We start from the raw sequence: 24,073 nt of genomic DNA, 5'->3' as shown, positions 1-24,073 counted from the left end.
TCTGGGGTGGTCTGGGTTTCGTGGGGTGAGTCCTGGTCAGAAACTCCAAAGGGTATCTCTAGGGCTTCTGGCCTTTGCCAGAATTCACTTTTACTTTGTTGGTTGGCTGTTGGTTTTTTGGACACCCACTTGCTTTTCCTGGTGTTGTAAATATTTTCCTGCATTCATCCACCACCTGAGCTTGTTTGCCCGGTCATGTTCTATTCTGGTGGATGAGTTAAGAGCTGAGCTGAGCTCTGCCAGCACATATGTGCTGGAAGTTGTGTGGGAGACTGCTCCCAATCTGTTTTGCCTTTTTTCCTGGCTATTCCGGCAATCTCTGCGCCGTCTGTTCCCCGAAATGCGCTCAATCCTCCACGTTCCAGGAAGAAGGAACCAAATTAAGGCCTGACTTCCAACACTTGGAACAAAGATGGCTTTTAGCCATCCTCTAGACATCACCAGTGACACTGATGGGCTGCACCCCAGATTGCTGCATGAGATCACAGCAGGCAGGGGAGGCTCCCTTAGCTGCATTCACCTACACACAACAAATTTCCTGCCTCCTGGTGGTGGCCAGCCCCTTTCACCTGTCCAGCAGTGTTATCTGCAAGTCCTTGTACTGACATTTGACTCTAGGGATGCATCTTTTACAGTATTTCTTTAGGCTCATTATTAAGCAAGACAAATGTAAATGAAAATAAAGGGATAAAAGTTATAGTTACAGCACCTGAAGCTGCAATTCCATCAGACCTTTCAGACTAAGAGAAATCAGGCAGGGCTGAAAAGAGATGTGACCTTGTAGGCATTTCAGCAATAGGAGATGGGGCTGGGTATGACAATCTTCTCATTCAGTGAATAGCTTGTGATGGTTGAATTTTAGGGATGCAGTAGGGTGGAAACCGTTTTTTGTGTATTTTAAAGCAATCAAATTTGGCTCTTGATATATGAAGAGCTCTCATGAGTTATCAAATGGTCAAAATAAAGGAATTGATGATACTGGGGTGCAATCTGAAGTATTTCCCTGAAGTGCATGCACAAAGCTTGCAAGGTCAGGGTGATCAAGGCCCATCTTTGCTTCCTTAAGTGATGGGTATTAATGGGACACACCTTTCATCTGCTCTGTCTCTAACTCTTGGAACTCAGTTTATATTTTAGGGGGATCTTTTCTGCTTGTCTGGATGAACATGTTTTCTGTGGCAGGGTCTGCCACCTGCACTGAGCTGTGCAGCCCCTGGCACAAAGCACTGCTCCCCTTTGGGTGCCAAGTGCTGCTGTGCAGTCACTGAGACTGGAGGGACCATAACTCCATCTCTGCTTTTGCAGAGGCACCATGAAGGGCACCCAAAACCTCCTCTGTGTTCCCTCAGCAGCTCATGCCTTAGCTGAGGGCAGGAGTGGTGAAGGCAGAGATGTTCTCCTCCATAAACTCTGGTCCATTAGGACTCATGCTCTGATCCACACATTTGTTCTCATTCCCTGTCCCTGGAGGTAAATTTTAATCAAAAGCATGCACATGAATGAGTTAGTCTAAATATCAATAAATGTTTCTTTCAGGAGAGGCTTGAGATATTTAATATTTAATAAGCCTTGAAAATGAATTTGTGTGCATGTTTCCCAATTTGATTCCGAGCATTTTGGCGGTGAGCAGTGCTCACTGTCCCTGTGTGGGCAGCACAGCACAGATTCTTTAACAATCCACTTTGTCTCCTCTAAAATATTCATGTTTACAGATATCCAAATGCAGCCCTTAAAAAAGCACACACAAAACCCAAATGGTGCAGTCTGAGCCTCCCAGTTACCTTCAGTCTTTGCTTTAGGCTGCACACCACAGTGATGCTGTTTCTCACAGCTCTCCCCTGTTGCCCTGGTTACTGATCAAACCAGAGCATCCCTGCTGTGCCTGCAGCTGGACTTACACAGGCACCTTCCCCAGGTGAGGGCAATGCTGCTTCTGCCTTAAGGCACCAGTGCAGCTACCAGTGCAGCAGCTTTCCCTTGGGCAAATAAATATGCAGCTCCAACAACTGCCTTTGTCCTCACATTCAGCTCGAGATGACAAAGCCAAATCTAGTTGATAAATAATTATACTACTATTTTTGTTAAAGCACTGGGTTTCCTGGACGACCTCCAAATCCTGATTGCAGCAGCAGAGCTGCAGGTAGATTTGGCAAGATTTTGTCTCCCAAATTGACTTTTGTCTTGTTTTCCCTTGAAATCCAGGCAATCCTGACTGAAGAGAGAGTTAAAACTTTTTCTCCTGTGGCTGACTGACAGCTGAAAACGTGCTGTATTGGTTTGTGGATTGCTTCCTGCAGGCAGTGGACCTGGGGGTGGGTGGCAGTGCCTCTGACAGGGCTCAGAGGATGCTCCATTGTGAAGGGAGGCTCCTCCCTGTTCTCATTCACAACACTTACTTTGAGAGTTTCATTTCAATTTGCTGCCGGATTTCCTGTCTTTCCTCATCGGTTCTCCTTGGGAAAATATTCCTGTCTTCCAGCTCCTGCTTACTTGGTCTGTTCCGTAGTTTTACTGCCAGCAGTTCTTTCTTGCATTTTCTTGGCAAAGTACCTGGGACATGCATTGAAAGCAAAGTTATTAGAAAGGCAGCTCCTGGGGATGAAACAGGAACTTCTGGAGAGCAGGAATGGCACAGAGTGACAGTGACCTGTGTGGTGCTGTGCAAGGAGCAGTTGTACACATTAATATCAGAAAGCAGCACTGCAGCTGAGCAGGGCTCAGACACAAAAGCACTGCAAATGCAGAGGGAACATATTCCTCAGGGCATGCAGGAACTGCAGTTAAATCTTTGTTTCATCTTGGAAGCATGGTGTGTAATAGGAGGTTAATTTGTTTTGGTTCCTTTTTGCTTTGAAGGCTTTGAGTTTTTTTAAATTTAATGCTTCACCTTTTCTAGAGAAGGTCACCTCATCTTTAAAGAAAACGACATTTAATTGGTATTTTTGTTTGGCATTTGAGTTAGGATTAAAGTCTATTTTTTAAAGAATGCTCTGGAGGTTGGCAAGATTCTAAATCCTAACTAGGTTCTATTTGGGGTTTTATTTGCTAGGGATCTGTGGACCGCCTTTTTTATTATCACTACTGATCTCAAATTTCCTTATGCAGAGGGAGGAATCTGTACAGCCTTCTTCCCACAGTTACCTGTTGGAAAGAGTGGAGCACAGTAATTTTGGTCTCCCTGTGTGAGCAGTGAAAAATCTCTTGGTAGTTGCATTGATCTAAAGTTAAACTTTTCAGAAACCATAATCAGCTCAAAACCTCTTTTGGAGCCTAAAAAGCTGTGCCCTTATTTAGCACCTTCCTTGAAATGCTCTCACAGTCTGTTGCAAGCATTAATTAAATTAAACCACACAGCCCTGTCTGAAGTAGCAGATATACATTTAACAGATGGGTAGGAAAGTGAAATGATTTGGCTGCTGCCACACAGAGCCTTCTGTGAAGTGAATCTCTGACTCCATCAGAAGCACTTGGCTCACAAAGCCCCAGACTGGGGACTCTGACAGGGCTTCCCACCACGCTGGGAGTGGGTGCAGAGGAACCAACAGAATTCCTGCTGGAAACAACCTGAAGGACATTCGGGGCTAGAAAACTCCTGGGAATCCCTGCACACGCTCCCAGTTTCACCTGAGTATTTTAAAGAGGTCACAGGAGGAATTTGGTCATGTCAGGAGGTTTCTGTGGACAAGGAGATCTGTGTGTCCACGGGAGCTGCAGAACTGGGCAGTGCAGAGTGTCCAGGGCAGGGCACCTTGGGAGCATGGAAAGTGATATAATCTATAGGTTTTTGTCATTGACTTCAAAGGAAGTGGGGTCAAAATCCTAATTAACAGTGTCAGCTCCCGCTGTCAATCAAAGGTGGACTGTTCATAATGAAACATCATTTACCAGAACAGGTTAAAATGCAAGCATACATGCAAAATCTATATATTAAAAGAGAATAAGTGCATGAATAAAACAAAACTAGAGAACAAAGAGAAAATAAAGCCCCAAGCTATTCTTCTCCACATACATTTTAAGCACCCTGAGACAAATTCCTTCCTGATCACTATCTCAGTAGAAACTGGACCTGCAAACACCCTTGTTTAAGTATTCTTTTTCCAAGGGTTATTTTTCTTAGTCCATCAGGTACATTCAGAGCCAGTCTGCCCCCAGCCATCTATCTCAGGCTGGATTGTTTCATGATTTATCACACCTCAGCTAGGTCAACAAGAAATGCTTGGGAAATTCACACCCTTTTCATGTTCAGGCTGCAGGTTCCTGGAAAAACTCCCTGTTTCAATTCAGTCAAATCATGGCATTTAATTTCCTGTATGTTTACTGTTCTTTTTATCCTGTTCTATCAATCAAACAGCAAATCCTAACACTGCCTGATGTTGGACAGACCTTGACTGCACCAGTTATCAGTTGTGAGCTATGTTCTAGTAACATTGTTTTTTAAGCTCATCTTGCCTTGCATTTTCAGAGGTTTCAAATAATGATTTATTGAGTAGGAATAGAAAACCAAGGCATAATTCCTCACTCTTTCAAGAGTTATGTGACATGTCAGTACCTCCCTGTAGCCCCAGGGCTGTGGCACTGTGCCCTGTGGTGGTGGCAGTGGCAGAGCAGGTGACTGCTAAGGAAGGACAGGGACTGTAAAGCAGCTCAGCATTAAGGACAGTTTTACTCCCTGGCTTGGAAACCAGCCCAGATCTCTTCAAACCAGAAGGAATCTGGAGATGTTTAGGGAATTGTTCTGGTGCTGTCCCTGGGAACACTGGCACCAGCAGTGCCTCTACACCAGAAATGCCTTGGGAATGTCCCAGCTTGCTCTGGAACATCAGTCAGAGCTCAGCATCCTCTGTGCCAAGCAGCAGTGTTGTTGCAGCCACAATAATGCCAAAATATCATTAAAGCAGCTCTGTTTTTCTCAGGGGGCCTCAGCCATTCCCAGTACACCACCACTGTCCTTCAACTGCAGGTATTTTCCAAAACTCAAGCACTTATTGTGGAAAGCCCAGACCTGCTTCTAGATATCCCTGAAACTTGTACAATAACCAGTGCCCTCCTATCATCATAATAATTATTTGTTAAATATAGAGAGATTCACCTTCAATAGTTAAATATTCAGATTTGGTTTTACTCATAGGGGATAATGTATTTTTTGCCTGGCTGCCTCTAGCTCTTAGAATCTTTATCAAAAGAGTCCACTTTTATATACATAGCCAGAAAAAGGTATTTTAAGGTATCCTTAAATGCACAGCAATTAGGCAAGGGACTCTTTTCTTTTGCCTTACCTCAGGAGTCTGTTCTGTTACTTGGTGTCTTAAGATACAGCAGCAGAACTCGTGTCCTATCTGCTGGCTCATGCTTTCAAAGACACCTTTTAAAATTCATCTTTCATCTGCTATAACAATTATTTTTTGATAAATTGTTTCTGCCTGCCTTCTTTTAATGGATTCATGAAGAGAGTAAAAGATTCATTTCAGATTGAATCTGTCTTGCTAACATGGAAAACATTAAAAACCTTGAATGACAAATTTTCTAATGAGAGCTGATTATTTTGCCAAAGCTCACTTAAATAATTGCACAGGATTATAAAATGCATTCCCCACATGTCTCAAGAAGGGGTAAAATGGACCAGATGGAGAGAAACTTTATTCTTTAAGATAGTTTCTCTACATGTTTGTCCTTTCTAGATTGATTGGTCTCTATCACTTTTCCATGTACCCTCACTGCATGGAAAAATAGTTCTGAAATTCCAGAAGACGCCAGCATTGGCACAGGGTGTACAGAAAGCTCTGGCTGCTCACAGGGGGTTGTTTGGGAGTGCTGCTGTTCATACAGAGCAGCCCCGGGGTGCACCAGTAACTGAGAGGGTAAAGCACAGTGATACACCTCAGTGTGCAACACCTGGAGGACAGTCACAATCACTGTGACTCCAATTTAACTTCAGCTTTTCACCAGGGTTCCTTCAAAGAGCTGATGTGACAGTAGAGGAATTTATTCTTCACAATATTTTCTGCTGCCTTTAGAGCATTCCCTTTGGTTGTGAGTTATCTTTGTAATACAGTGATTTTGCTTACCAGAAATAACAGAATCGTTTAAAACTTCCTCATCCTGATAAAAAACAGACTCTTCCTTGAGCTCTGAGTTCATAATCATGTTTTCTTTGTTCTCATCTGACTCTTTAACCGAGTTCCTCTTGTTTTCTGAGTCACTGCCATAACTCAGCGAGTTCTCCTTCTCTTTGTTGCGCTCCATACTCGACGTTCTCGAGGGACGGACATCCACCCTTCTTTTTGGAGAGCCTTTGCTTTCTCTTCCATGGAAGCTATGGGCAGAAGATGCACAGCACAGATTTTACAAAGATTGTTTTATTGCTGCAGGAGAAACTTACATGAGAATGAGAAAAATGTCCTGTAGCTGATAAAGGGCAGGGCAGGGAGTTTGGCATGGACCAACACAGGATGGCTTTTTCAAGCTGAGAATGGCTAATGCAGATCTACTTTCCTGTCTCTGCCATTAAAATAAGACATGCAGGGGTGGTGAATAATGTTTTTCTTTGATACATGGTCACAAGATACACTGTAGTGATTAAAAACCTCACAACAACACATTCTTAAAAACATGCGTGGCATGAAATATGACCATTCATATGATATTGTATGATCATGACAAAGGTTTAACAGGGCCTGGAAATGACATCATGTGAATCTGGTCCCTGGGCCAGTAGTTGTTAGGGAACTGAGAAATTACCAACTTCATTCCAAAGCTCTGGAATGGCAAAGGATATCTCTGTCCTCCTCTGATCCACAGGAGGGTTTATAATGAGACCCAGACAAAGCACCCAATGTACTCCCACAAAAACATTTGTATTAAAAATGGATCTTGTATGTGCTCCTGTGTCAGCCAAGAGACACAGAAATTGCAGCATTTCTCATGTGTAGAGTACTTGGAGCAGGATGTGCCTTTGCTATTCTAACTCGGTATCTTGTGGGGAAGGTTTTCTTTTGCAGTAGATCAAGGACTATCACCTGATTCTACCTGTTTGAAAACCTACTCCTGTGCCACAGTAGCCTCCTTATAAAGGAGGAACACACAATGAAATAGCTGCTAAATGAAGCACTTTAACCAGGGATTTGTTTAACTGTTTGTTCCAAGCAGTGACACCACGAGGAAAGCAAACCCAAGCTGTAGCAGCAATTAAAACATTAACAAGAGGATAGGAACACTTTCCAAGAAGAATGAAGCGGTGGGATGAGTGTCCTCATGCAGCCCTGTGCCTGCAGGCTGTAGGTACCTGTCCTGCCGGTGTTTGGTGGCCAGAGCCCTGTGGAGTTCTTCAATGACTCTGCTGGGAGGTAAAGGCAGATGAACGGCAGCCAGGTGAGGGGAACCGGTGGGCGTTGTTACCTGGCCTCTGCCATGGGGCTCGGAGCTTTTCTGGCCAGAGGGGTGGAAGAGGGCAGCTTGTCCTGAGATTTGGGAGGAGCCCACAATGACATAGTTCTTCAGGATGGTGGAAGGAGGAGATTTCATGGCTGGATCGTCCATTTCACTTCCTGCTGTCAAAACACAAGAGGGGAAGAGGTTGTGCAATGTTTTTTCTGTTTTGTTCTTTTTTGCACAGTTGCACTGAAGTTAATTTGTTGTATTGAACAAATGGAGATGTTTTGCTCTTGCTGTGAGGTAACTGGCTGAGTAACTGAGTTCAAAAGGCTCTTGCTGCACCACTCCAGATCTTTAATCTAGCAAAACAGATGCCTCTCCCACTTCCCTGTTTATCACAGGATCAGATTCTCCTTTCTCCCAGCCTACCACTGCATTTTTGCTTGCCCACACTGCTGCTCCTAACCACCAAAAGCCTGGGCTGTGGTGGCTTTCCAATCTAGCATTTTCTCTGCTGGACTCTGGCAGACTGTATTAAAATTTATGCCCTGTGGTTCTGAGTCTGGACAAAATGTACCAGTGTCTATTAGCTGCTCCTCTGTGATTGCAGCACAGCCCAGACCTCTGTCTTTCATATGCCCGTGGAGAAAATGCCAAAATCATTATAATATGAGGATAATGTTTGTATAACAAAACTTGCCAAATTATATACAAATGAAAGATGGGGTACTGAGCACTAACAAGAAAAAAGGAAGGTGGGGCAATCTAATCTCTTTTTAGCCCCAGATTCAGCTATTTTCTGTGCAATGTAAACCTTTTGTCTGAAATTGGAGTTACCCATGTAAACTGATTTATACATTTCCTAGCATTTGAGTCTGAAGCACAGTGGACATTTCCCTGGTCGTAAATTTGGTGGCATCACACAATACCCCTTAGGACAACTGAACATCTGGCCTGGGAGAGATGCTGATTCGTTTTCCTGTTCTGCAGTCCTCTTCCCCTTTCCCCCTCCTCTATATCGGTGTCCCACGCCTCTGGCACATGGGGTTGTTTACACCAGCAGCTCGGGCTGGGTGGATAAAAGCAATTCGAGCTCCTCATCCAGAGTATTTCTTGTCCCTTGTTGCCACCTAGTGCTTCACACGGGAATTTAAACTGGCACAGCTTGCGCAGCTTTAGTACAAACATGCTTTCACAGGTAATTTTTCCTTTTTATTCTCTTCCTTTGGAGATAAATCCTTCAATTCATAGCAGAGAAAAACTTCTGTTCAGACCAGGATTATCCTGAAGTAGTCCTGTAACAAGGACTTGGTTCCAGTTAGCAGTAACTTGCTAGAAAACTGGAGAGGGCAAAAAATACTAACTTCACTTATTAAATACCTCCTCTCAGAGCCAGCATCCTGCGTAAGAGTTACCAAAAACATGCATTTTCTTAAGTTTGCTTAAGAAGAGCTCCTGAAATCATAACCAAAGTCAAACACTGAAAATTTGAGTGTGGCAGCACTAAGCCTGGTCTCTTTTTGTGTTTGTGGGGTGAGGAGGAGGGCGTCCTTCAGCGTATCCATAACAAAATCTCTCTTGTAAGGAAGGTCTACATTACTTTTTTCATCTTTGGTGGGTGTTTGTGCACATTTGTGTCCCTCCAGCCCAGAACTCTTAGCAATGGCTTTGTTCATTTATATACAGACAGGAGACAGGGTTCAAACTAGCCCAGAATTTAGCCTGGTTAAAACCTGGGAAGTCTGAAGGCTCAGGGGCATTGCTCCAGGAGTCAGTGCCTGATGTGCAGTGTGTGAGCCACCTTCCCACCCCAGAGCTCCTCCTGCCTGATCAGGGTGCTGCTCCAGCCAGGAGACAGCCAAGCTCTGCTGAGCAAAGCTGGGTTTGGTACTCATGGGGGTTTGATTCTGTGCTGCTGTGGAGATGGACAGATCATAAATCATAAATTGATTTCTGATCAGTTGCTGCCCACTGAATCACGGCCTGAGAGGATGGACAAAACCACCTCCAGAGCCACTTTATCTCTGCACACAGAGAGAGGGTGTCTGTGTTTCCTCGGAGCAAGAGCCAGGGCTCACCTCAACCCCAAAGCAGGGAAAGAGAAGACTGGTTTGTCTTTACACCAGCTCGTTCCTGGAACAGATCAAGGGCCAATTTCATCCTCCTTGCAGCTTTGGACAATATTGAGAATTTCCTGAGATCACACCTTATTTGTCCTAATGACAGATGTTCAGTGAATAACCTTGCAAAGTGATGTCTTGGCACCTTGCCATGTTCCTCCTCTCTCTGATTAATTGGTGCTTGACTTACTCCTCACTCCTCTGCTGACAGCATCCCTAGCATTGTTAAGGGAGGGGAAAAACTAAACACAAAAGAGATTTTCAACCTCATCATCTCCTTTTTCTTTCATAATTGCCCTTTCTTTCTCCCCACACTTTTGTATTTCCTCTCACTCACTGACGGTATTTGTTTAATTTTAACTTAGCACTGCCCCCACATCCCCACAAAAATAAACATGTATAATCACTACTGGGAAAGGGTCTAGAGTTACTGGAGTCGTTGAGAAAATTAAAAGTTGTTTGTGGAAGATGTAAATGAGAACTAAATACCAAAACTCAAAATATCTCAGATGCTACAGGAAATACTTGGGTTAAGCAGCAAAATATCTGAACTCTAAATGCTCTCAAGTTCTTGTTGGAGGTGTAATCTCTATACCCTGTGTGGGTCAGGTTTCCAAATACATCTGATGCCAAGCATGGCCTTCTCCTCAGCTGAGCAAAGGCAGGGGGGCCTGGGGCTGCCTGTTCCTCTTGCAGGGTGGAAGGGGAGCCTTGAGCCTCACCCACAGCACAGGACAGTGAAATAACCTGAACAGCAGCTCCTGAAGAGCACTAAAATGCCATTTTGAATCCACCTCCCACTTGAGTTATTACAGCTTTTAAGCACAGACAAAGTATGAATTGTTTCCATGGGAAACAAGTACTTGTAATTTTCTTCAAAGAGACTGAAAACCTCAATATTTTCTCTAAGCCTCAGTGGTCAGGTCACAGAACCCCTCTGATGTTTTGTTTCCTGGTGACTTTGAAAACCCTGCTCATTGTGCCCGATGATGAGTGTGGATGCAAATCAGAGCTCACATAATGGCTGTCATTTAAAAGTCTAAATATCCAACAGGTCTGACATTTAGATGTCAGGACTTGATTTTCATTTGCAATAAGGCCCTTTTAACTGCTTTTACCATATGTAGGGGCCCTGAAATTGGAACCAACTAAAATCATTCTCATTTTAGCACCCTTTCTGCAGTGCCAGAATGCTGAGAAATGTAACAACATTGGCAATACACTAGAAAATGAAGCCCAGGGGAATTGCTTTTGGAAACGATCAATAAAGTCTGGCACAGAGGATTGCCAGGTGTATCACTCTTCACAGCAGATTTCACAGCTCTAGTTTAGACCTGCCCTAGAGAGTAAACCCTTCAGGCAGAAACCTCCGCAGAACCTTTGACTTGAACTAGATTTTGGCTGCTGTCCTGCTCTCCAGTGGGAGTCAAGGTAATGAAAACATTTAAATCTTCCTTGTGTTTTATGGCATATCAATATGAGCATGGGATTCAGCAGATGTTTGCATTTGGTTTGATTTGTTTTATGTGTGTTTAGTGCTGCAGACTCACGACAAATAATCCCCTGAGAGGTTCAGATGAATATGTGAAGTACAAATAGCAGTGCATTGTTATCAGGCAATCAGACATAGTCACTGCTCACTCAGTATAACTGGGTGATTTTCAGCAGTTTAGGGCTTCAAAACAGGCATGAGAAAAGGATTTGACAGTGCTGTGGAGGTGAACAACACATCAAGGATGGGGAAATCTTTACTGAGCGGTGATGACTGACCTGTTATGCTCTTGGTGATTTTGGAGATTGCCTTAGGTGGTGGAGCTGGGAGCAATGGAGGGCTGGGAAGCTGTGCTGGGTTTCTTTCTGTCTGCTTCTGGGGGGAATCTGTGGATTCAGGTACAAGTAAGGCTTGTGGACTGTCTTCAGATGCTGGCAGGCTGGCATCTTCCAGTTCTTCCGTGGGTGCTGAAGGTTTCTTGGCTAGTGGGAAGATGAGTAAGATTAATGGAACATGGAGTTAATAATGATAGGCCAGGGGACACTGCCAGGAACATTCACAAAAACTGAACACATGGCACACAGCTAAAAACACTTCTTTTCCACTGTGAAAGCAACTGTGTGAAACAGCCAACCAGCCAGGGAAGGTGAAGAATAAAATGTACAAGGATATTGAGGAAATGTTAGTTTTGATGTTCCTGAGAAAACTGCTGAGCTTCCCTAAAGCCTTTTTCCCTTTTTTTTTAATAATGAGGATAGCAAGGCAAAGCAACTTTTGAGAACTGCAATGAATTATCTTAGAGCACACAGCTGTGGTAGCACAGTTCTGTGTGAGTACTCTTCTGTCTAGGAACACACAGCCAAAGGGCAAGGAGTATCAAACCCAGAATACCACCTAAAAACTGACCTTCCAATACTTGTTGTGTGTTTATTTTCCCAATATGATTTTTATCTTTTTTAATACATTATTTCAACTTGCTTCCTGAGTTTTCTTCTACTGTACCTGACTCCAGAGCTGTTGAGCATTTCCTGAGGTTAAGGTTGATAACCAAAAAGAACCTGCCACAAAAAAGGTTTGCAATTGGATCTGAGCAGTTAGAGTGGAACAGGGAATTGGCAAAGTACTTAAGAAAAGAAATCAGTCTCCAAAGCCCTGGTTTGAGATGGTGAAGCACTGCTCATTTCAGAATTGTCTCTGCAAGGATGGCAAAAGCACTTAGCTGTGAAAGCTAGTGCAGGCTGAATCACTGAGCAGTTCATCAAATTGACCAGGCTGTGATGAGGGCACAGGGGAATAGATCCAGAAAGGCATGAAGCTGAAGCAGGACACAGGTGGAAATTCAGTGATGAAGTCCAAAATTAGCATCCTTGAATTCTGCTCAGATACAGCTGCCCTGGCAGTGCCCAGACTCACACAGAGCCTCATTGCTGGGCTTTTATTTACATGTCCTGATCTCTGCCTGGGCAGGTGAGGGACCCAGAGAGAGCCTGGAGGCTGACTCTGACCCAGCCATGGCCAGGCTCCCTCCAAACTGCATTTCCAGCCACTCTGGGCTCAGCAGTAGCCATGAGGGTTATTTTTCCTACCCCAGAGGGGGGGAGTACTCAACCAAATGGGGAGATCAGTGTTTAACTCTCTCCTAAGCACAGAATCATAAGATAGTTTGTGTTGGAAGGGACCTTTAAAGGTATTTAGTCCAATCCCCTGAAATGAGCCCCTGCTTCATCTTCAACGAAATCAAATTGCTCAGAGTCCCATCCAACCTGACCTTGAATGTTTCCAGGGATGAATCATTTACCACCTCTCTGGGCAGTGGGTTCCAGTGTTTTACTACCCTCATTATAACAAAATTGTTGCTTGTGTTTAGCCTGAATCTTCCTTTTTTTCAGTTTAAAAACATTGCCCCATGTTCCACCACAACAGGCCCTATCAAGAACTTTGTGTTCATCTTTTTTATAAGCTCCCTTCAAGTACTGAAACAAGATCTCACTGGAGTCTTCTTTTCTCCAGGCAGGCTGTCCCCAGCTCTCTCAGACTGCCCTCTCAGGAGAGCTGTTCCATCCCTCTGATCCTGTTGGTGGCCCCTCTGAACCTCCAACAACTCCATGTCTTCCTGTTCTGAGGATCCAGAGTTGGGGTCATGCAGAACATGAGAGAGGTCCAAACTCCTGGGCAAATCCCACTCCTTTGGGCACTCTGGATTGTCTAACCAAGCACCTTTCCCTCCAAACCGTTCTAGGCCATCTCCTAAAATTTCACTGCAGTGGCACCCACAGCTGCATCACAAATCTTTCCTTGGCTCAGTTTTGTGTCTCGTTGAGAATTCAAACTCTCTGTATTAATGAACATTCAGCAGCCTCGTGCTCAGAGTGTATGGGGAGGCACCAAGGCACTCAGGCAGTTGGAAACAATAGCATTGGCAAGATAATGGCATTTAATTTGTTGACAAACAGATTAATGAGTGTGCCTAGAAGAGGAGGAATGAGTATTTATCATTCAAAAGAGACAGGAAAGAATAAATGTGCATCATTATCAGGAGTTCATGTGAAATCTGTCATGACAGGAGAGCTGCTGTATTGTTATGTGTATTCTAGAAGGAAGTAATTTTTTTTTTAATGTACTTCAAGGGAAATGCCTTGTTCCAGGGTGACAACACTGGGGTGTTTGTGCCCACTGCACAGGAGACAAAATGTGTAATAGAGGAAGGGGGAAATAGAGTTGTTAATGGGTTACATTAGGGAAAGATCAGGAGCCCCAGTAGATGTTAGGAGCTGGAGAAGAAAATGAGTCAGACTTGAGTGCATTCCCCTGAGAGGAGCAATGCTTTCTCTGGCAGTAGCTCCCCTGGAATCAGTGGGACAGGAGGGGCTGCTTGGCACAGCTCAGGGGAGCAGCCACAGTGGGACCTCTGCTACAGAGAAGGTGGATCCCAAACCCTCCCAGCCCCAGCCAGATTTTTTGGTTCCTGAACTCCACCCTGCTCTGGGAGTGGTGTCAGGCAGAGCTGAGTCCTGAGCACACAAATCCATTAACAGATTTCATACTGCAGAGTGAATATTACCCTGCTGAAAGTATTCCAAGTGCTCAGCACTAGAATTATTCATGGAGTGCCACTTGTCAAAATGCCATCTCATTACCAGGTAGAAATCCTCCCCCTGGGACTGCCCCCGAGCCCACTGGCGAGGTTAGATGGGAAAAACTGCCCTCTTTGTGCCCTGGCTGTTCTTTTTCTGTGTATTAACATGAACATGAAGTCTGCAAATTATGTTTTCTCCTCTTTCCCTCCTTGGCCTTTATCCCACATCCTCAGGATGACATAGAACACATTGGTATAAAGCAAATCCGTTCATTTTGTTTCTAGCTTGTCATTTATTCATGTGAATCTCTGGAAAGACACCCACTGCATTAGGCCTAGATTGAGCCCAAGGGCCAATGTTATAAAAAAATTGACATTATAATAAATTTAGCATCACACTGACAATTTTGAAGAGCTTTCCCACCAAATTAATTCCTTCAGGTGCACTCACTAGAGATAGGAATGCTAGGGATAAACAATTATTTTGAAAGCCAGAGGCCACCAATAGGAGGACTTGCTACAAATTGGAGTCTCTCAGACTAAAGAGACAGGAGAATATAATCCCACTGTTATTTTTTGTGGAACCTGGGGAAATGACACCTCAAAAAATGGAGGAAAAGAAATACAGAAGACAGGAAAGATTGTTTCAGGGAGACAATAAAAGGAACTAGGATTAGGGAAAGAGACCTAAAAAATTTAGATTATTTTGAACACATTGTAAGGTAAATTTTAAATCACACTAAGAGTTTATGCAGAGTTATAAGGTTAAACACATGACACCTTATTAGTGCTATCTTTCCACTATAGTATGTCCCAATAGTAAGAATTGGAAGTTCAGAAAGAAATTTCATTAGTGATACAGAATTAAATGCTCTAGACTAGAGAAAGAAGAAAAGAAACCTGTAATCTGGTCAAGATTTGATGTGGCTGCTGTAATGACAGGGAAATTAGTGGGTTTTGCCTCAGCTGATGAGGGAATTGTTTCCATTTTGAGGGTGGAAGCAGCCAGGAGCTGGTACCCCCAAGAAAGCAGGGCCTGAAGGGGTGACACAGAGAACAAAATGCAGCCAGGGGAGATGGAAAAGGTGTGAAGATTACCCAGAGGGCAGGAAGATCCAAAATCACCACAGGACAGTCCTCACAAAGCAGAATAAAGCATTATTTCTGCAGCTTTGCATTTCTAGGTTGGCAGGAGGTGAATGGAGCCCTCCAGCTGCTGGGCTGTGCTTGGCTGCTCCAGTCCCTAGGAAGGGCTGCCATGGATGAGCTCAGCAGAGCTGCACCGAAGGAGCCTGGCTTAGCTGATCTCTGCTCCTGGTATCAACCTCCTCTGGTGTTTGCAGCATGTTGGGGACAGAGTGGTGACATGGACAGTGTGGCCTGTGTATTGACACTGTTCTCCTGAGCCAGGATTAATAAATTCAGGCTTGGCACAGAAGTTTAAGAAATCTTTTTAAGAGAAGCTTATTTCATCGTCACAGCAGCTGCTGCTGATACCAAAGGGGCACCATGCCAAGACTGGATCATCTCATAATTCAACTAATCTCATCATGCCAAGATTTGTGTAGTTCCTCAGCTTGGTAGAAGTCTCAAACATCACTGCTATTAAGTAGCAATTGCTAATCTAATGTAGGGCTGGGCTGAACAAGGTGCATTGACCATTTAATGCACTGACATATTCAACCCCTCAGCAGAAGTAGTTTTATAACACTTCATAGTTCTTTTAAAACATTTTCTATCCAATACCTGCATCTTCTTTCAGCTCATCCAAGTGCAGCTCCTCACCAAAGGATGTCACATTCGTTGTGGCTGCTGTTGGGCTCTCCTGCTGCTCCTCCTCTGAGGTGAGTGCCTGGCACACGGCTGCTGGAGCCTCGCTCTGCGTCACCCTCGTGCCATCGTCACCAGTGCAGGCTTTGCCTTCAGTATCTGTAACAACACATCATTTCACCTTAACTAAACCATGAGCAGTGAAAGCTGAGGCCCCCTCTGCTATCCTCTTGAGAAGAGGGAGTGTTAAAGCTGCTCACGCTCAGGGAACTGAGACTTCTCCTAGAGCATCACCTGATCTCTGTCTTAACCACCTGTAATGCAAATCCTGTGGGCACCAGCCCATCTGGACACAAAAACCCAGACACAGAAAATCAGGTTTCTGGACACAGAAACTCAGGCTTCTCAAGAAGGCACCTATTTCTGTGGTCATCCAGCTGCCTCAGTGAATGGCCACTGTGCTCTGGAAGTAGCTGCCATGTGGGAGATGAGCAATGGGCAATCAGAGGTCTCTGGGAGAAGGCAATTCCTTCCTTGCATGAGCAGAGCCTGTGGTGTAGCACATTCCCAGGTGGGTCTGGCATGTCTGGGCTGCGTCAGGCTCTGTGCACGACTTGCTGCCATCCAGCAATGCTGGGGGAAGGAAAGGCTGCTCATATTCCCTACCAATCTGCAGGTTTTTAGCAGAGTTTTAGTTACTCAGCTTTGAAAAGTGTGTCCTGTGTGATTGAGCTGATCAGAAATTCAAATCCCTCCTCATGCAGACCTAGAAACTGCTCCCTTTGCTTACTCTGAAAGATTTTTGTGCCAGTGATCCCTGCAGCTGTACGCATCTTGATGACTGAAGCTTTTCTACTATTCTCTTATTCAGGCAAGAGTCTTCAGAATACAAACTACCCTTTTACTCCCTCAGAATTTACAAGATCTACATCACTGTTGCAAACCACAGAAAGCAATCACTTCCCTCCCTGGGCAGCTCTCCATGCTGATGGATGCTCCTGCAGTCCACCCTTCACCTCCCAGCTTGTATTTCTCAGCCCTGGACACTCCTTTCTGGAAGCTCCTGACAGGGCTGTGTTTTCTTGCAATGCTATCATTACAAGTTCCTTGAACATTGATTTAAAATAGCAACATTCACAACTACCTCTTTTTAATGCTATTTGGACAATCTGCAGGGTAATTTCTTGTGCTTTTGGGTAAGGGTATCAGATTCTGGCCCAGAGATGCTGCGGAAGGGATGCAGTATTTTTTGCACACTGAGCTCACTCAGTCTGCCTCATAATCACGTTTGGTGAAAAGTTACCGTTCTTAAAATAGCCCTTGCAGTAGCACAGTTGCTATGATACAGGGAAGGGGAGGGGGAAAAAGTTCATTGCCTACATTTCAGCTCATTGTGAAGGCAGCCTGTACATAATCATGGGTGCATGAACCACTGCCCGCATGGCTTGACAGGCAGCCCCTACCCAGAGCTGTAAGCACAGATAAACCTGAGCAGCTTCGTGCTCACAAAGGGGACAAACATCGAGGGGAGAGCTCCCTAAACGTGTTCAAGGTAACTCTGCTCTGCACGTTCCTCACACCCTTGGGAAAGGCAGCCGTGCCACAGTGGAACTGCAGCCAGAGACTCCTCAGGGCTCCTTCAGGACCTGGCCCTGGAACAGCCGGGGATAATGAAGGGATGGCAGGCAGAAGAGTTCCCTTGGAGCATTTCTGAGACTCACAACAGCCATGTTCTTGGGCAGGAGGGATCAGTTGGTGCTTTCATCAAAGCGGGTGTGCTGCTTTGGGTGCCAGTGGGTCCCAGCATTATATTTTAGAGATGGTCTGGGGACAGGACAAAGCACAGACCTCAGCTCCACGAGGAAGGAGAACCTCAGCCCTCAGCATTGCCGGGTAACCAGGAGCAGGGTTGTGACTTTGCTGGGAATTAACCCCGCTGTGTGCCAGACCCTTGTCATCTCTCAGGGAGTTAAGCTGGTTCCCAGAGTGAAGCTGCCTTTCAGGAGTTTTCCAGGGCAAGGCTGGCATCTGCCCTGTGAGCAGAGCCACAGAGGAGCAGGGCACAGAGGTGGCCTGAGCCATGCAGAGAACGGGCAGCCAGGACTGGGGGCTGTGTGAGGAGAAAGGGTGACATAACCTGCCAGGGTGGCTGACCACCCTGACAGGGACAGTGCAATTCACCCTGGGCTGATCCTGCAGATCCTGCACCAGCGCTGTCAGGGTCAGAGCCACATGGGCCAGTGCCAGGGCCACTGCCACACATTGCTGACCTTGTGCTACAGGTGAGTGGCACCTACTGCAAATGCACGAGGCTTCTCAGGCTGCAGCATCACCCCAGTTGGGCTGTTCAGGAATCAGCTCCCTGGAAGTGGAGTAGAGCCTGATGGAATAGAGGGATTTACTGTAGTCTTTCAGCACACTATTGCTGCTTTGACAATTGCAACTTATCTGCATAAACGAGGACTTGGCCTTGAAACTGCTGCCACTTCAGCTCAGTCCAAGTAGGGCATTAATCATTTACTGAGAATTATTTGGGTCAGTTTTTATTCCAGTTAATAAGCTGCTTCTGCTAATATAATAAAATAACCCTGGAGATTCACAACATTCTGTAAAGAAAAATAACTTGCAGGCAGCTGCAATGTCCTTCAGCTGACTGTGATCCATTCTTCCCTTTCTGGACACAGGGAGGCACTGGAAATTTGTGTGATGTTTATAGGAACTCCAGGCAACTTTCCTGCAGACAGGTAAGCAGTCAGTTTGCAGCTGTCTAGTTAAAAGCACAGCTTGTCCTCACATCTCACTTGACTATATTTATTTCAACTATTTTAATTTTGTTAAAATTATCTTGCTCCTTGGCATCACCTTTTCCTTCCAACCATTCTTTATGCATGCAAGAGGTTTATTGATTCCTTATTATTGCTTCTTAATGTGCTCTACAGAAGTTCTAGTTTACTGATGTTTTGTAGAGCTGGGGAAATGCATGTCTTCAAATTCATGGATTATAGGGAACTTTCCTGCTCCTAATGGAGATCATGTATATGCAGTAATGCTAATATGCTAATAGGACAAGTAATTATCTAGAATTATGAGAGACACAAAGACTTCAATGCACAGAATTAAAAATTAACTTTCTAAGAACTTCCATTTTAGAATAAATGAATGGTTTGATGGATTATTAAATATAAAGCTTAAAATATATCCAACAGAATAATATTAAAATTTCTTTACTCCCATGGAAAAAAAATCCTGTTTAAAATGCTCTTTTTCTGACTCTTCAGTTGCTCAGTTTCTTTCCAGCATGGCATCACTGAGTATTGTCCCAGGGGTTATTTATAGGCATGGCATTTGTTTTATACAAAAGAAACTCAATTACTACTTTCCAATAACATAACTTCTATCTGTGAGATTAATCAAACTCAAAAGGCCAGTCCTCTTTCATGACAGTACTTTCTGCTATGATGCTTTCAAAGTAAAGATGCATTTGTGGGGTTTATCTCAGTTTAGGTGGAAATGGAAATTGGGATGTTGTCCATAATACTGGGAGCTCGGTTAATCTCACAGAACAGTCACCCAAATCTGTGTCTCCTTTGAGCATCTGTCATGGCTTTGGAGCACAAGAACCATGTCCTTTGTGAGTACTTCTGAAACTTTATCGTCTTTCCTTCCATCACTTCTGGTTTGTACTCAAAGCTTTAAAATTACTCCATTAAATGCTTCGTTTTTCCATTGGAATGAAAAGCAGGCAGACTGGTAACACATTACATCACAAACTTGGTTTACTGGAAAAACAGCTGAAAAAATCCCATTTGATGGGATTTGGATCCATAGGTTGTTCATTCATGTCAGCTGACTGCATCTGTATGTTGAAGTTTATATTTATCCAGCTTGAGCTGGATTTCTTGGCAGAAGGATTTAGCTGGGTTTAGAGCAATTATATAAAACATACGTACCAGCTCAGGCTGCACCACGTGTAAACCAAGGGAAGGCAGAGCTGCATTCAAGATGGGAGAGCATCAAACACTAAAGTACATGGATTGATTGCAGCAGGAAGGAGCTCGAAGGATGACAAGCCTTAAATTCACACACTGAGTTTTCCTCTCTGTTTGAAGGTTTTTATTCATTTGCTTGTTTATTCTGCTTTTGCAAATATGTGTTTCCTGTCCTGAAAGAGCCTCTGATAAAAAAAAGCAATTAAGAATTTTTTCTTACCTTGTTCCATCATCTCCAGAAGGCCTTTCTTAATGAGTTCATCCCTCCCTTGCCGTGCTGTCATCTTCTTCTCCAGCACTGCACAAAGTAGTGGCACAACACAGCACCAGTTACCAACAGAGCAGTCATGTAATGGGGTGAGAAAGACAACATAAAATTCCCTCTAGGCTCAACTCCTGGAAAGGACTGCAAGGATTTTGTTTTGGGGAGTATGGATTGGTCAACTATTTGTGCCTCTTCCTTTGTTAAAATCACCACATGTAAAGCTGAGGTTTATGATGTGAGGTGCTGTCAGATCACTCTGAGTGCAGTCACAGGGATTTCAGAGCTGTCCTGCTGTTTACTGTGGCACCTTGGAGCTGCCTGGGCCACTGTCCTCCACTGGGACATTCCCACAGGATACAGAGGCAAGTGCACTGTCCCATCTCAGGAAAATGCAAGTGACTTTGTCTCCGTACTGATCTCCTGGGACAAGCCTGGAGACCAGTGAGAGGATGCTGTGCTGTGTGCTGGGCTCCTTCCCCTCAGAGACAGCTGCTTGAGGGAAGGCATTTCACATGCTGCAGCTCCCTCCTGCCACTTCTCATCATGTTACTGTGACCTATATAAACTTCACCCCAAATAAAAGGGGTGACAATACTTGGGGCCATAAATGTAGCCTGTGTGGAGAAGGGACAGCCCATGGAAAGCAGTCTGGGGGAAAGGCTTGTGATTCACTCTCATATTTTGACCTTTCCTTCTAAATGTACTAAATTGTGTTATATAGGAAGTCAGCCTATATGGACCCCTTAAACATTATTAATCTGTTGAATGCTGGAATCTCTGAGTTGGACTTGGCTCAGGTCACCTTTAACATGCCCCATGAAAGCTTTGCTGTGCAACATCCCTCTCCTGTTCTCAGCCTACCTGCAGATGTCTGCTTTAGCTTCTCATTTTTCTTTTTCCGCCACTTCCACGGTTTGAAGATCCTGCCCAGTGTTGCCAGTTTGCTGTTCCTCCTCACTGGTGGAGTTCGAATCCCTGAGACCAAGTAGTCAGAACGCACTGCAGGGGACTGCTCCATCTCATCTGAGAGGGGAAGAGAGGAAAAACCTGTTAGACAAAACCCCACAGTGACTAGCAAAGGGCAGGCAAAGGTGCTCACCAAGGCAATGGTGCCATTGTCCCCCCAAAAGTTGCAAGGGAGCTGCCACAGCCTCCTGAAACCTGCAGAGCTGAGAGCTCCCCATGGCTTTAACAGGAGCAGTGGAAGTTTAACACATCTGTAAATCAGGCTCACGTGGCCTCCAGTTAATCACATCAATTTAATGCTCATTTAGAAAAATGCAGACCTTTATGAAAAGCTGAGAGGAAGTGTGAGAGAGCTCAGATCCCTTTGGAATCCCCAGATCCCAGTTCTGTTCCTGGGTCACAGGATATTGCTGCCTTTTAAATTAACTCTTCACATGAACTAACACAGAACACACTGACCTTTGTGAGCTAATGCAAATCTTATATAAAAGAAGAGTTTGTTTGATATGTGCTGTGTAAATAAAATCTCAGAACTACTGTGAAAATTTATGTCTTGAGAAAGCTAAGGAGAAAATTCTTTCCTTTTTGTCCAGCCAAGCCACAGGAATTCAGAGATAATGCTTCATCTGGAAAAACAATTTAGGTATTTTTAATAAATTTCCTTGGAAATGCACCACAAGTTTTGCTTATAGACAAGTGCTGCATGAAACAATACCCACTGAGTATTCACAGTTGTGTGCCAGCCAGTGCCATGGAGGACAGTGGGGCAGTCCCCTAAATGGGGTTATTGATGTCTTTACTGAGATTTATATTACAGCACCAGTACAGTAATTGTTGAAGGAGAAGCTGCCATCAGACCTGTTGCAGAAATAAAAACTGAGCAGCAATTTATATTTTTTTTCCCAACAACCAGTTATGATTTAAATTGTGGATGTGAAGCTATGAACATATGTACATTTTCAAATAATTTTTCTCTGCAACAACAACATTTATCATACATTGCTTTATGACTGCAAGATCATACATATCCAGCATTCTCTAGGCTTTGTTTTTAAGTTAACAGGGTGAAAATGCCTAAATCACAGCATGGAGGTGGGGATTTCCAAGTAAACAGGAAACAATTTTTGGAAGATTATTAAACACAGCAGGGGTATCAACACATTCCTCCTCTTCCATTTAATTTTGAAAATACTGGTAATAGAGATGAATCATTCAGTGGAGACAAACTAAAAACTTGGCTATGTGAACTATTAGAGCAGAGAAAAGCTGTAATAATTCCCCATACACATCATGCATGCCCAGTGAAATTCTCTTTCTTTGTATTGAATTTAGAGAACCATTTTTCTCATTCCACTGAGTTTATCTGGGGGTTTAATTTACAAGATATTTAAAGTAATTTTTTTTTTTTTGCCTTTGAACTCATGGTACCTACCAAGGTGATATTTATAATTTACAATTTGGAGGTCACCATTAAGTTGAGAGCAGAAAATAGCAATGAGCTTTGCACAGAAGGAAGGCAGTAGCCTACAGACCACAGCTGGAGTGCCAAGATATTCTGCTCCTTTCCTAGCAGCATATTCAAAAATGAGAAGTACCACAGAAATAAGCTTTGAAGAATTAGAGCTGCTCTTGATTACAGCAATAGCAATGAGAATGGAAAATGGCAGAGTAGATCTCCTATTAATTTGCTATTATGATCACTTTAAAGCTGTAATAGAAGCCTCGGGAAATAACATTTGGTCATTTCTTGTGGCACCTCTTGAGTGGAAATAGAAATGTTCATGAAATTAGCTCATCTCCAAAGAGCTGCAGACGAGGCTGTGAATCAGAGCCCTGTCCCTGGGAGCTGCAGTGGAGAGGGACAAGCTCAGCTCAGCTGTCCCTGCTCCTGTCAGACTGCACTGCTGCTCCTCCCAGGCCAGGAGTTTGTCAAGCATGGAAGTGAGGATTAAACAAGAAGCTGATTTACTGGCTCTGCTGTGTTTCCTTTAGGATGTAGGTGTCTGCAAAGTGGGTTAGACATCCCCCACAGATTTTGTTTAATACTGGTACCATGAGGTCGTTTGAAGTTTTTGCCAGATAGGGGATACACAAAGAACCAGGAAATCATTTGAACCCGAACCTGTGGGTCTCCAGCAATGCCCATGGTCCCAGATATTCCCTTAAGAAGGGGAATGAGGAGATACCACAGGGACACTGAGGTTTCCCTGAGTGCTTCTGTGGCTTACAGCAGTCCTGCCAACTGCGTTTCTTCCCTCCCTTTCTGCCCTCTTGGTTGTGGAAATGCAAGGACTTTGTGCCTTAGACTTTCATTGCAGATGAAACACAGGTAGAAATCTAATGTCAAAGAAAGAATAGCAGCTAAAACACAGGTTCCAGTGGAGGTTTTTGTGGGCTTTTTAACTTTATTAATGTTTCTCATATGGTACAAGCAGTCCTTCTTACCATATGCAGTTTCTATACTGTGCATTGGGAGAGATGGACACAAAAACTGATAGAGACACAGGAAGACAGATGTCCTGAAGTCCTGAATAACAAGGAAGTGGTCTCACTGGCACTGAGAATCACAAGAGAGCCCTTGGAGCACCTCATTTTCAGTCAGTTCATTTTCTCCTCGTTGTGGGCTGGCTGCTTGGGAAATCAGAAGTTGACAGCACAAAAAGCAGTTCCCACATACTGGTGCCTGCTGGAGGAGAAGGCACTCCTAAATATCAGCCAGTTCCTGCAGCCAACAAGCTGCTAAGGCTTGCCAACCCTCCAACCACTCTGTGAAACATTCAGCACATTTTTTTAATCTGCAGTCAATATTTTAATTATGCTAACTGTTCTGTGGAATAATGTGGTTATTTCTCCCAGAGCCTGACAGCCTGGGGCCAGGCCATGCAATTACACAGGGGATGTCTGCAAAATACAAACAGCCAAGAGCCAAACCATGATTCTCCAAATCATCAGGGGGAAGCAAGCAGCAGCTTAACTCTCTGTGTAATGTGGAAGGATGAGGGACAGTCGCTATGAGGGTCCAGA

The 24,073-nt window shown here is 44.2% G+C and overlaps 1 protein-coding gene across 3 annotated transcripts in view; it reads right to left on the bottom strand.

Annotated features, from left to right (window-relative positions):
- The window catches only part of PHACTR3 (phosphatase and actin regulator 3), a 98,876-nt gene that overhangs the window by 25,524 nt on the left and 49,279 nt on the right, over positions 1-24,073 (bottom strand). For 2 of the 3 annotated variants that reach the window (XM_021553573.3, XM_021553576.3), the window contains exons 2-8: positions 20,945-21,106; positions 20,039-20,116; positions 15,806-15,988; positions 11,262-11,465; positions 7,283-7,547; positions 6,066-6,313; positions 2,397-2,550 (exon numbers count right to left, since the gene is read on the bottom strand). In XM_021553573.3, the coding sequence (XP_021409248.1) occupies positions 2,397-2,550; positions 6,066-6,313; positions 7,283-7,547; positions 11,262-11,465; positions 15,806-15,988; positions 20,039-20,116; positions 20,945-21,106 (1,294 nt within the window). The remainder of the gene's footprint in view (positions 1-2,396; positions 2,551-6,065; positions 6,314-7,282; positions 7,548-11,261; positions 11,466-15,805; positions 15,989-20,038; positions 20,117-20,944; positions 21,107-24,073) is intronic. The other variant, XM_021553575.3, reaches the window with a different exon arrangement.

This window comes from Lonchura striata, chromosome 17, assembly GCF_046129695.1.
Source record: "Lonchura striata isolate bLonStr1 chromosome 17, bLonStr1.mat, whole genome shotgun sequence".
Classification (NCBI taxonomy): domain Eukaryota; kingdom Metazoa; phylum Chordata; class Aves; order Passeriformes; family Estrildidae; genus Lonchura; species Lonchura striata.
Note: the sequence above shows the minus strand (reverse complement) of the source record. Positions and strands in the feature narration are given on the sequence as shown.